Source organism: Nothoprocta perdicaria, unplaced genomic scaffold (genome assembly GCF_003342845.1).
Source record: "Nothoprocta perdicaria isolate Ctin4 unplaced genomic scaffold, notPer1 scaffold_111, whole genome shotgun sequence".
NCBI lineage: Eukaryota > Metazoa > Chordata > Aves > Tinamiformes > Tinamidae > Nothoprocta > Nothoprocta perdicaria.
This window is the reverse complement of record NW_020454217.1, coordinates 2,000,950-2,014,343: the sequence shown is the minus strand read 5'-3', so window position 1 is coordinate 2,014,343 and position 13,394 is coordinate 2,000,950. Positions and strand designations below refer to the sequence as shown.

The 13,394-nt window shown below is 37.7% G+C and overlaps 1 protein-coding gene across 5 annotated transcripts in view; it reads right to left on the bottom strand.

Annotated features, from left to right (window-relative positions):
- CPEB3 (cytoplasmic polyadenylation element binding protein 3) overlaps window positions 1-13,394 on the bottom strand; it is an 80,560-nt gene that overhangs the window by 39,589 nt on the left and 27,577 nt on the right. For 3 of the 5 annotated variants that reach the window (XM_026051331.1, XM_026051323.1, XM_026051337.1), the window contains exons 3-4: window positions 12,833-12,992; window positions 1,539-1,595 (exon numbers count right to left, since the gene is read on the bottom strand). In XM_026051331.1, coding sequence (XP_025907116.1) covers window positions 1,539-1,595; window positions 12,833-12,992 — 217 coding nt within the window. The remainder of the gene's footprint in view (window positions 1-1,538; window positions 1,596-12,832; window positions 12,993-13,394) is intronic. The other 2 variants (XM_026051344.1, XM_026051350.1) reach the window with 1 other exon arrangement.

Here is a 13,394-nt window from a genome sequence, read left to right as displayed (position 1 = left end):
TTCTTTTAGCCCTGTACCAAGTCTGTAACAAGGAAGAATCTTCATTTTTGCGGACTATAGAGCTCGCTATAAAATTTCAAAGGGATGAGAAATAAGAAAATCAATTTTCTTGAATTTTATTTCCACTAAAAAGGCAGTTTCTTCTATAATTTGTCCATCAATGAGAACAACCAGAAGAGAATATATTCATTTACTTAGGGATGGAAGACTCAACCCAAAAGCTAACGTATTATGCAAAATTAAAGACATTTCATTTGGGGACAGCTCACTTTTATACCATCTTTCAACAATCCCTACTCTGCAAGAAATACTCCTACCTATTCTATAATGGATATCAATTGTTTTAAGAATTCAAATTCAGCTTATTGAAATTGAAATCAGCTTACTGGAATGCCCACATAGGAACAAAAAAATATACTGTGAGAGCAGAAATAATAGCAAAGCAGGGCAGACTGCACTGTGCAGAACTTACTTACACCGACCCATATATAAACTTGATCAGCTTTCCTGTTCAATAATATCTTTAATTAGGTGCAGCATTTCTCCCAGTTAATTACCTGACTTCGATTAATTCTGTCTGCCCAGTTGCAAAATGTGGCCTATGTCATACCTACGACAACAGAACTGCCAAAAATTTGTATTGTTAACTACGTTAAACTAAGGAAAACAGCACCAAGAGTAAGTTTTATACAAGAGAAGTTCTAAACTTTTCTAGAATGCTAGTTCCAAAAACTAGCATTAAACATCTAAAGTTTTCAAGTTAAACCTTGCTCAATTGCAAAGTTCCTTGAAAATGTCTAGAAATTTTCAATATTTCATTTACAAAATTATTTTTTAATTAAGTGGCACTACATAAAATCAAATTATAAGAATCTAAATATCCTAAACTTTCAACAATATACAAAAGTAAAATTATAAATCATAAAAGAATAAGTTAGTAAACTAATGCTAACACATCTGACTAATACAACATTCTAAGCAAATACTTGTAAATTTTTTTTTTCTGTGAAGATATAAATTAATTGCAGATTTTAAAAAATGGAAAAGTTTACTGAACATTTTGAAAAATAGATATGTGGCAAGGAAAATTTCTTCAAAAAATCAAGAACCAAAAACTAAATGCCACCAGCAAATTTAATATTAAACAAAAGTTGTAATAACACTTCCCAAGCAAAGCAGTAAGTCTGCAGAGATATCAGAAATTAAATTTACAGATTGAGCATGTGCACGTGCACACACACGTGTGCACAGAAGAAGCAGAAGCCTGTTCTGCAACGCCACGTAGAGCAGCCCTGGGAAGGTTCTGGTGGAATACACAAAAAGCTACACGAGTGCTACCAGGGTAGCATAAATCAGAGATAACTGATGCTACTGATTTATGCAAGTTATTTTAAGAGCATTAACCTCAGTTAAACTACTATTACTACACATTTTTGTCTTTGGCAGCATAGCTATGTACACATACATATGTATATACATTTATAGGAGGAGAAAGAATATTGAACATGATTATTAGTCATTAGATATTAACTACTTACTATTAAGAGCCATAATATTATCTGTTCCTGGATGATGGAAGTTTATTCCCATACGCCCTGGAATGTAAATAAAAGTTATTTTAAATATTTTTACTTCAAGACTAAATTAATTTCATGAATATTAAAGATTGCCGAAGGGATGAACAGTTGGGGTAGCTGAAACTTCCATCTATAAAAGATACAATCCCAAGAGCACACACTTAAGATATTTAACAGTGGAGTACTTTTTATATACTGGAGTAGTATTTAAAATAATGACCAAAAAAAAAAAATCACAGAATAAACAATATTTTAGTACCTCCTTTTACTTTGTACCAGGAAAACAGTATGCTTACCCTCTCAAAATAGGACTTCACAGCTCAACCCACTGCTTGCTGCAGTTTTGCTATTTATGATTTTAGGCTTCAAGGAAAGAATATAGCATTAAAAAAAATACATATCACTGTAATGGCAACACTAAATCACTCCTTTCTATGCTACCTCTGACACCAGAAGTCAGACAGATGACAGGAGTGCTTACCCCATTTTTACATTTATCCTTAGGAATCTGCTATTGCTCGCTGTTGGAGACAAGATACTGGGCTGGTGGGAGCTGTGGTCTGATGGAGCACAGATATTCATATGTACTTTGAAAAAGCACACACGAGTCTAGGAATATTTATGGCTGGCCCCTACACGAGAATGTAACATACAGAAGGTTCTCCAGGAACCTGAAGCGAGCCCTGCTGCTGACACCCGTTTCCTAGTAGCTAGCGAGATGCAAAATAGCACCAGTTTTCTCAGGTGAGATTTAACTGTTGAAAGGTTGGCTGAGATGATCTCTGCTGACTTCAGGAACTGGAAATAGGAGGAAATTCACAGTTACTTAACTCGAAAGGCAACTTAGCCCACAAAAAATCTGCTCGCTTTCAAAGCAAGAAATGAGCTAATTCTACTATTCAGAACAGTTTCAGTTTCTTAGATACTGAAGCTTAAGTATTAAGAAAACAAACCCTAAGGGAACGGGGAACTTCTTCAACCCTTCCTCCCCCAAATTGAAAGCTGTAATTGATAATAGTCCTTGCTTGGAAAAGGATTTAAAAAAAACTTAAAAATAATTGCCTTTTTATATTTAAATTACATACATGGGCTGTAATCCATTTCATGCACTGCTTCTATGCTTAGATTTGGGCATAAGTTTGGGTGCTAAGAAAGTAGGAGATTGACTTTTTTAATACACGGGCACTGGAGCCTGGGAGCTCAAGATCCATGGGCTATATTAAAGAAACAATATAACCAGCAAGCTCCTCTAGTGCAAATTCCCTTCCCTGCTTTAAGTTTAATAAATTTGCTTTCAAGAACAGAACTAAGGCCAATCTTCAGGTTTCTTCTTCTCCAATATTTTCAGCTCCTACCAAGAAACTGAAGCCTTCTACTTGCTGCCACAGCGACTTCTGTGCTGCAATACCCTTTCTGAACAGATGTAACAAGAAGTTTCAGGACATTTCAGAAACCAAGGTGCAAGCCGCTTTAAAAAAGCTGATATATCTTCTTTACATGATAAACCTCTCATTCCTTTAGGAAAAAAAAAAGGGCCCACACTGTAAAAGTGTAAAGAAGGAACGAGCACCTCCAGAAAAGAAGCACGAGGGGAGAAGAAAAGAAAATAAATCTTCCATTTCAGTTTTCAATTGCTTAGACGAAACTCCTTAGGAGATTGCCTATAGATCACAATATATTTCCACATTAATCTGACCCAGCTGGACCATTAGACCTACCATTATTTCGGTTAGCCTGTTGCTAAATCTCCCAGAAATCTTGTCAGATTGATAGCAGTTCCCATTGCTTAACAGTATATTAATGAGCGCGAGGTAACGCGTATTTTTAGAAGTTGGGCATATATATTAGCCTGTACTTGTAAATTAATATTTATAAGAGAAAGCAGGGGGCTGCTATGAAAAAGATCGAGTAAGGCAGGCAGGCTCCGTGGGGGCGGCCTCTCCTCCCCTGCTTTGCTGAAGCTGAAATTGTTCTGTTTGACCAGCTACAGAAATAGAACCGTATCTGTGACATCTGGGCTTGGGTTTTCTCTCCCTGCAGGCAGCCGCGGAGCCAGGTGCTGCTTGCCTGACATTTTATCACCTGCCCTTGGCCTGCTATTTTTAAGCTGTTGTCAGCTATCTTTGCAGAGGAGCAGCAGATACGGGCACAGGCAGGACGTGTTCTCATATGAGCCAAGCGATAGCGTGGGCTAATTCTGTGCGTCTTCAGAGCACCCCCAACCCTACAGCAACAAACTAGTGAAATACTATCAAAATACACTTAAAGCATTCAGAGAGGCTGGAAATGCACCAGGCATAAGAGAAGCAGTTACCTTTTTAGACAGCCTTTCATATTAAATACAGGATTTGAATACATTACAACTTATTCATTTGAAAAAAACATATGCAGACATCAGAAATGCATAATTATCTAAGGGACGAGAAGAGAGCATGAAACTAAAATTATTAATTTATATATGGATGCACCATAAAAATGCAGTTAGAAATATTTGAAGAAAAATATTTGGGCTAAACGCAGGCAAGATTGCTATAAAAGAAGCATTTTGAGGGAAAAGCACTACCTAGACCTCTACAAAGTCTATGCAAGCACATGTTTCTTACTATAGCTTTGATATGAAATCTCTGGATAAAATTTGTGCTCTCCAAGAACCTTGAGCACAGGCAGGAATGCACCTCAGTTAGGCTGAACTCCAGCAGCGCACTAAGTCAGCAGTAGGAACCCTTCCAGTCACAAGGGCCTAGTGTTTGTATGCAGGCTACATCTGCCACTTTCAGTCTGCTCATCTGGGTTTCATAACTGTCTACCAAACAGATTTTCAATTATATACTTTTATAACACACTTATTACTGTATTACTGAACTTAAGCTGCAACAAAAGCTCTTTAACACAAGTCTCTTCAACTGCTAATTCAAAAATACCCTGAATCCAGTTGCATACTTCCACTCTGTGACTCTGAAACAATTTTTAAATCTTCTCCACAACTGTAGGCAGTATACTTGTCCCACAGTTGAACATTTCTATGAATTTTTTGGCAAATAGGTAACCTTAGGTAATTTAGGGTTTGGGTTTTTTTTTTTTTTTTTTTTTTTTTAATTGTCTGGATAATTTCAAGTTACACACACTATTCAGAAAGAATGTAGTTGCAAAAATCATCATCCTGGATGTCAGGCCCAGGTTTACCGCTATCGCAGGTTCTAGCAGTGCCGTGCTTGCCTACAGTGGTCACGTTCTTGATTTGAAAACCTCTGTTCTCAGAGACCTGTTTATAACTATCTGTAAAATTGATCTCTGATTTCATCATTGCATTTTTGTGATGGTACTGCTATTATTTTTCTTTGTGTGTGAAACATAACTTGGAAACACTGATCACCAACCAGTTCCAGACCTGCAAACAGAAGTTTTGCTTTAAGAGACCTGTGACTAATAACAATCTTAAGTCCATTAAATGTATTTGTTTGTTTGGGATTTTTTTGCTTCTTTTTAAACTACTGGACATCAACATTCACTCAATCAAGGATTTTTAACATTATAGCTAGCTATTGAATCATTTCAATGTTGATAATCCAAAAATCTTTTTTTTGTTATACACTCAGGAAAAGATCCTGCCTTCTGTTGTACCTCACGGCTTGCACCAGGACTGACCATCTACACGACCCCAGCGAATGGCATTTGGCATGAGTTTGTCTGAAGCTGTTTCCTGTTCTGATCTGTCTGAACCTCCAGGGAACGAGAACTTGCTCTTGCATTGACTTGATGTCAACTACAAAGTTAGGTCAAGAGGTTCCAGTGGAACCGGCAACAGGATGAAGATGACTACACAGCCTTTCCGTATTTGCGTAGTATTTTATAATTTTTACCTCATCTATCATAAGATTTGAAGGTTGGTGCCCACAAAGATCAATACAAAACTGCAATAGCAATTTGGAGGAATAGGTTACAAGTGTGATATGAAGTCAAGCTCAGGCACAGAAAGTGCAAAACTCGAAGCATGGGCAGCCCTCCTTTAAACATCCGCCACAGAGACTCGAGTTTGTAGCCCAGCTCAGCAAACCAAATGCTATTGGCTCAATAACGAGTCTCTGCCCCATGGCTCACGAATGACCAAAAAGAAGGTGAAATGTAACAATGATTTCAATTGTCACAAAATCATTTAAATCATTTTTACCTGAGCAGACCACAGATCATTCCCTCCCTCTTCTTTCCTCAAAAATAGAGACATTTCACACTGATGCCACACTAATATACAGGCCTCAAACAATTTCAGCCAAAGGAATCATGTGTCTGTTAGTATTTCCATAATGAATCATTAGAGAATTATAAAAATAATAAAAAAAAACACAACTCTGTGAAGAAGTTTCCTTTTTTTGATGTTTTTGTTTGTTTGTTTTTAAAGTGTCTCACCCTTTTATTACACACATAACGAAGACTCCTGGTTGAGACCCAGATCTTTTTCCAAACATGCTCAGAATAACAAAAATACCATTGTTTGTCTGAAGGAAGCCATGGACATCTATCATGCTTGTACAGTTTATATTTTTACTGTGCAGATAACTATTGTGGCCATGTGAGCAGAAGTGCTTAATTATCAGTTATGAAACTCAGGAATAAAGCTTGGTGATATTAACTTCTTCCTATCATTGACGGCGTGTATTTGGTAACCCAGTAGAGAACATAAGCTATAAAATATGGTAATATATAGAATATTTACATTACGATGAAATACATTCTTCATAAGCAAATTATGTTGCTGTGATAAAACACAAAGGTCTTATGCATCTTCGAGCAGCACACTTATTTTAAGCTTGAAAACAGTTATATTTTCAAAATATTAGTATTTTAACAGCAAGATCCTGTTGAATATAAAAGGAAATCTAGCTGTAATTATAAATTAAAGACAAGCATCTATACACATGTACCTATTCCACATCTAGCTCTAGAACTGTACTTCAAAGAGAATTATGGATTATCTAAAGGAGGTGGATAAAATCAACCCATATGAAAACATCATTTCCACCAGCAATTTACATTAAAAGGTATGAAATCCAAAAACTGAATGGGAAGGGAGGGAAGAGAGAAGAGAGAAAAAGAGTTTTAGGTATATGCAAGGCTGGTCCTCAACAGCATAATGAAATAATTGAAATAAAGCAAAGGAAAACTTGATAGCTGCATCAGAGTTCCTCCAAAATAAATGTTTTAAATTCTTCTGAAAACAGATTCAGCAGGTCAAAGACAAGGACATGCTTGATGCCAGCAGCAGAATTAAGAAGCTCACAGTACAGGTTCACTAAGTAAACATTATTTCTAAATTAAGATAAAAAAGAAGAAAGAAAGAAACCTTTAACGGTCATATTCTGCCCTGAAACAAAGATTAAACAAGGATTTTCTTGTATAAGTAGTGATTAAAATGCAAAGGAAATAGAGTATGTTTCCTTTAAAAGGATTAGCTCGGCTGGCCTAATTTTAAACATAGAGGCGCAAACACATCTGTCTACTCGCTCTGTTTTTCGTGGGTATTTATGGAAAGGAGTCTGATGAGCATCTAGATTTTACACCCTGCTGTTACAGGGCACTTTTCCTACCAAAAGTGTTGCAAAGAGCAGTGCCAAGGTGGCACCATTTCCAGGGCTGGGATAACATTGGCTCTGTTTGCCCGACCTTTGGGTTCCGCGGGGGTCGGCAACACAACTGTGGCCATTCACCTTGGCCTCCCCAGGTCTCGCAGCGAGCTTACAACTTAGCTTCAAAACCAAAAACAAGGACAAAGAAAAGAGTACAAACAACTAGGTCAAGGCAAAACCCTGTGAAACCTTCCGTGCACATGAACAAAGCCTGAAGATCAAGATGGAAAAGTAAACAGCTCTTCTAGATATATTCCAATGTTCTCTAACTCGCTTACAATTTTCACTGTGCTCGAACCTCATGAAATATTGTTCAGTTGCTTTTAAAAAAAGGAATCTTAAATTTCAACATTAGTATTCATAGTAGGTACAGAAAAACAAAATCAAAAGTTTCCCCATAAACACTATTTCTCTCTGAATGGTTGTATATTGGTGCTCCCAGTCTCTATCTCGAGCCAACAGATAGTGTGTAGTCCCTCCTGAAATACTTAATTAGCACAAATTCATTATGTATCACTTCGAGAGTTTGACAAGCAGCAAAATTAATTTTAATAAAATCTACTATTGAATCTCTCCCTGTACATATGATTCCTCCAAATGCTTGTACTTCAAGATATCCCACATCGATACATCATAAAACCTCAAAATTTTGGTTTGTTTGGGGATTTGAACTTATGAAGTTTGTTGTCTGACGACTTTGAATGAAAAGCAAATACTAAGTTATCTACTATAACAGTAGATTAAAAATATTTCAAATGGTTGTGATTTCCCACCTCAATTTTGTATTTTTATTCAGTTTCATGATTAGTCAATAACACATATATAGCACATGATCTAACACAGCTGAAACACTATATAAATATTTTAAAATAGGACAAAGGTAGCTGATAGTTATTACGGTTCAAAATATTTTTATAGATTAAAATGCCTCTGTTTATGTTGCAATGCAATAGTTTGAAACTGATAAACATATTGCAACACTGACATGTTACACCATAGACAGGAGACACTGATGAAGGAAGGAGAAAAGGGTTTAGTCAGCAATAAGTAGCAAATACTCATCGTTATTTTCATAATTCAATGTTTCCTGGAAGCAGTTAGTATATGCAGTGCATAATAAGTACCAACAAGTCGTAAAGTATTGCAGATATGTCCTTTCCTCGCTCAAGGAAAAGTCTCTCCAGTATTTTTGTAATATATATTTTATTGGCAACCAGGAGAGTAAGACCGGCAGTTCTGGAAAGCCATCTTAGAAAATACTTTACACTTCTGCAAGGTAGGCCTGGTTATGAGTGACACACAGATCAGCTGGATGTCCATGGAACTTCTCATCTGTTCCTTTATTGTACTTTTTTTACTTTTTTTCATCCTCTGAGGAAAGGATTTATGAGCATTGACTGAGAGAGACAAAAAAAATGTTGAAATTGGTCTTGAAAGGAGAGAAATGGGATAGGGAAGTCTAACTGTCTTGGGAAAATGAGACCTAAAAAATATTTTGCAAAGAATTTACAGTCTGTAGCTCCCAAAGCTTGAAAAAAGCATAATAATTTGTAAAGCGACACAAGTCCTCAGACTGCAAAGACAGAAGGAGAGGCACCTGCAGCAGGCCGTCCCTATGCTGCAGGAAAAGCTGATGGGAGGGGAAAAAGAACAGTTTTGGATAGAGACTGTACAAGAGTCGACATTGAGAACCTTCTCCCAAGGTCTTGAGATAAATAGCAGCATAGAAGGGTAAGTTGTTAATTTACCAAAGTCCAGAAACCTCAGAGTTAGGCATCAATTCTCTCTTACAGCAAGACAGGCCAAAAAAGAACTCAATGACCCTAGGTGGAGAGGAGCAAGCCAGGCCGTCAGTGCAGGTCAGTCCAAGTAATTCAGTATTGCGAGGCTGAAGATCATTTCATTTCTGCAGCACTAACAAACCTTCCGTCTCTCTTGTTCCACACTTGAAAGCAGCGCCAATAAAAAAAAAAAGCCACTGAATCACATGCCCTCCCCAAGCCAAGTGGAGCATTTAAAAAAAAGTGACCTGCTTCAAGTGACCTTGAAGGGAACAGCCAGCCTGCGTGGCCCACGGGACACAAGGACGATCGCGCCGCAGCTCCAGGGCGGCTACGAAGCTTCAGCTGCCACAGAAAAGACGAGAGACTCTTCCCTTCACACCCCCAGACTGCTTCCTCCACCCCCAGAGACCCACGCAGAGCATGAGCAACTTATCTAACCCCAAAGGAGAAGAAAATATCCCAGAACCACCTCAGCCCGGTCCTCATATTGCAACTCTCAAAGTTAATCTCTGCATTCATATTGTAACCAAGAGTTGTTGCCCTATAAACAAAAGCACTGTTTTCCTGCTTCAGGTACCTGTTGGGATGCGAGAGCACACGTATGATATTAAGATGGGCTATGCTCCTAGCAAAGTTTCCACATTCATACACACGAGTGAATAAATATCCAGAAAGTGCTTCTCAAAAACACACATTTGCTGAAATCTCTGCTGCCCGGGGCGGGCTGTCGTCACGCAGAACTGGCGGCACTGGCTCTGCCCCACACGCTGCAGCTTCCGGGGCACAAGTACCTAGAACTGAATCTCTTTTCAAAAGCAGAGGCCACTGCTACTCATCTGTTCCCCTCTTCTGTTTAAATAACTGTATGGTATGTATTAAAACTACTAAGGCAAGTGGCACGTAAGTATTCCTAGCAAGAACTGTCCGAGAAAACAAGGCTCATTTACCAGAAGGTGAATGATTAAAAAGGTAAAGGAATTTAAGGGGAAGTCATATCCTCATTTTTGCTGTTTTCTTTGTGGTCTTGTTTAACTAATTTTTGTGGTCATTCTACCTACTAACTGTACAAGAAAAAGCTGCACAAAAACTAGGCGAGAACACAGCCACAGATGACAAAAGAAGGCAAGCTTTCAAGAAAAATAAAACAAAACAAAACATAGCTGACTATAAAAGGGAAACAAAGATGGATCACTAGCTCTGAAATTTGGGTAAGTTCCTATATTTCTGAAAGAGCAGGTTCCATTTAGTACCAGAGGCATTCGCACTGGAATGTCTATGGGGAACTGAAAATCAAGTTTCTGAAGTATATAAACAGTTTATTCAAAAAGCTTTCAGAAGAAAATAAATGAAGAAGTGGCAGCTGCTGGACAAGGCAAAACCAAGCAGTCACACACATATTTTCTCAAGGCGTTTACAGACCCAAATGAGCTGCTATTGCAAGAGGGAGCGCCAGGGGAGTGGGATAAAGAAGAAAGTGAGGTACAAGTTGATGTGAAATCTGAGGAAGATGTAGAGAAGGGCAGCAATCTGCGTCTATGGTAGAGGAAAAAGTGAAGAGACAAGGGAAGAGTCAGGATATCAACTGTCTCTGAAAAAAAAAAACAACAGAAAAAAATGCAATAGAATGCTTTGAGTGTTTTAAACTTGGCACAGAAACGGCTAGGTTTTTTAGGCAAAGGATTAAGTAAAAATAACAAAGTGGATCTGTTTAACGCAAAGGGAGATGACACTTCTTGGTGGAGAGAATGAGTCCGTCCCGAAGCAGCCGCTCCTCTGAATATTGCCAGTCACGCTGCATAGTGCGAAAACAGGAGGAGGGGAAAGTGCAGGCCAGGTCAGGCCGGGGCTGGGGGTGAGCGCAGGCAGCAGGGCTGAGGGAGGAGGAAAGAAAGCAAGGCAGGGAATTAACTCTAGCCGTGGAAAAACAACAGCTGGGCACAGATAGAGCGAGAGAACGAACAGCAGGCGGGAACGGGCCAAGAGCTACCGGGCAGAGAGCTGGGAAGGAGCGAGGGAAGGAGGCAGGGGACGGACGGATGGCAGCACCGAGCAGGACATGCTCCGAGCTGGAAAGGGGGCGGTCAGCGAGCGACAGAAAACACTGGTGGAGAGAACATGAGGCTACCAGCCACACCGGCCAATGGAAACGACTAACGTGAATTTGACAATTAATCCTCAATTCTTCCATTTTCCCCTCTGAGCAAAAGAAGGACAGTTGCTACTGCTTTCAGTATCTCCTTAGACTAATAAGTCTCCCACATAAATTTAGAACCTAGCAAAGATAAAAATGAGTTTTTTTGGAAGAGGATAATTCACTTGGAAAAGCATGAATTTGAATAAAACTGAAGATTCCCTTTTTACTCCATGCATTGCGATATCAATAAAATGTCGACATAAAATGGTCTTATGACAGACCGAGCTGCAGCTGTGGCATATGCCCCTTATAGCACATCAAATAAAAATAGCTAAGCTGACTATTGGAAATTATTTTTGATAGGGTAAGCAAGCAACACAAAAGACTGAAAGAGCTGTATCCGCTACTATTTTGTGTGCCTCAGATTCTGATCTGAAATATTAAAAAAAGGGTGAGACAATGATTAAAGTCTAGGCAAAATGACTCTCACATGAACTTAAAAGTCTTTTTCAGAGGAATGCAATTTCTAATCCTGTTTTCCTCATTTTCATTGCTCAGGTTTATACGGAAACTCAGCTTTAAAAATGAGTTTTAATTTATATATTTAAATATATTTAGCTAGATTATAATAAAATTAATAGGACATAACAAATGTTCAAGTCTCCATAACAGCAATTTGGATTTTTTGTTTTTATTGGCCAGACAGATAAAGCGAGAGTACAGAATCCAGTCTGGAAAGGTACAACACACTCCATACCCAGAACGACGGTGAAAGAAGTACCTGAACCAGAAGATACATATATATATATGTAATATACATGAGGACAGGAAAAGATGAGGCAATTCTCTTAACAGTATGTATTATGTATTATGCATATGCATAGGAAGTGCATACAAAAGCATATTTCTTCTCTATGGGGTCCAATATCCTATTTGTTAGAGTCTGGAAATAACATGTAGCTCAATATTTGTTTTTGTACATGGTTCATTATTGATTTCACTTCTGGCAGGAAAATACTTAGCAACTTTGTGGGCAAGACTGTGTACTTGTTTTGAAATTTAAACAATGAAAGTTTAGGACAGATGAGTGTGTAGATCAACTAGGAATAATTATTCATTGAAAAACTGCTACAAGTCTTCATTATTCAGTGTCAGGTAAGTACTAGAAATAATCTGCAGTGCTGCAAATGATAAAACCGATACAGTCCTTTAGCCTAAGAAATCAAAATTTCTCAGCACTTAACACAGTCTAATATTTGTTGGCTCTCCTCTAACCATATGAAATCCAAATCAGGATATGTTTATAAAAACAAATCTGAAAAACTAGATGGCATCAGCATGATAAAAGCATGATACAACTCCATAAATTAGTAGACAACCTAAAATCAAAAGTAATGTTAATTTTGAACAAGATGTTGAACAACTACCAGACTGCAGTTTCATGATTGCTGTAGGAGACCCAAAGGAGAATTTGCTAATACATAAAATGAGAATAAGTTTCAGAAATGTCAGTTATTAGATAATATTATGATTGTGCACTTACAATAAATGTATAGACATTTCACCTGACTTTCCTAGAGAACGTGATCTTAAAATGGGAAAAGTTTTACATAACTGAAAACTCATTCAATAGCAAAAAAAAAAAGTTATAGCAATACTGAAAAGCTGATTTTTGTTTAAACACCAAGCAAGCATGGACATATGAATATTCCTAACCTGTAAAATGATTCCTCCACATTATATCAGCGAAACTCATTGGTGGGCCACTGGGAGGGTAGTGTTTACCTTTCAGAGGCTCATGATCAGTCCTTATCATATCCATTAAGGAATTTTCCAAAGAGTGCAAGTTAAAAGTGTCATAGGGCCTATTCCGGTCCTAAAAGGAAAAAAAAACAAGAGGAAGAAAAAAAAGACTGTTTTAGAATAATCATTTTCTAACACAGGCTCATTTTGTAAAACTTCACCATGGAGTCCAACATGACAAATATAAAAAGTGCTATTAGCAAGAAAAGCAGCTAGCAAATACACATCTACAATAGCTAAAATGACCGTCTATTTTACAGCCACTGCTTTTACCAATAGTGCTAATGCCGAGAGACCTTCAACATTTCTAAAATTACATACAATTAAAACTTAATTTTAGTCATTTAAGTAACAATTTAGAAATAAAACAGTATTAAGTTTATGTTGGAGAAGTGAAGTTTTTTAGTATTTCAGAGATTATTTATTTCATTTTTTCACTTTTTCTTCATATGCTGTTACGCTACAGTTCATAAAT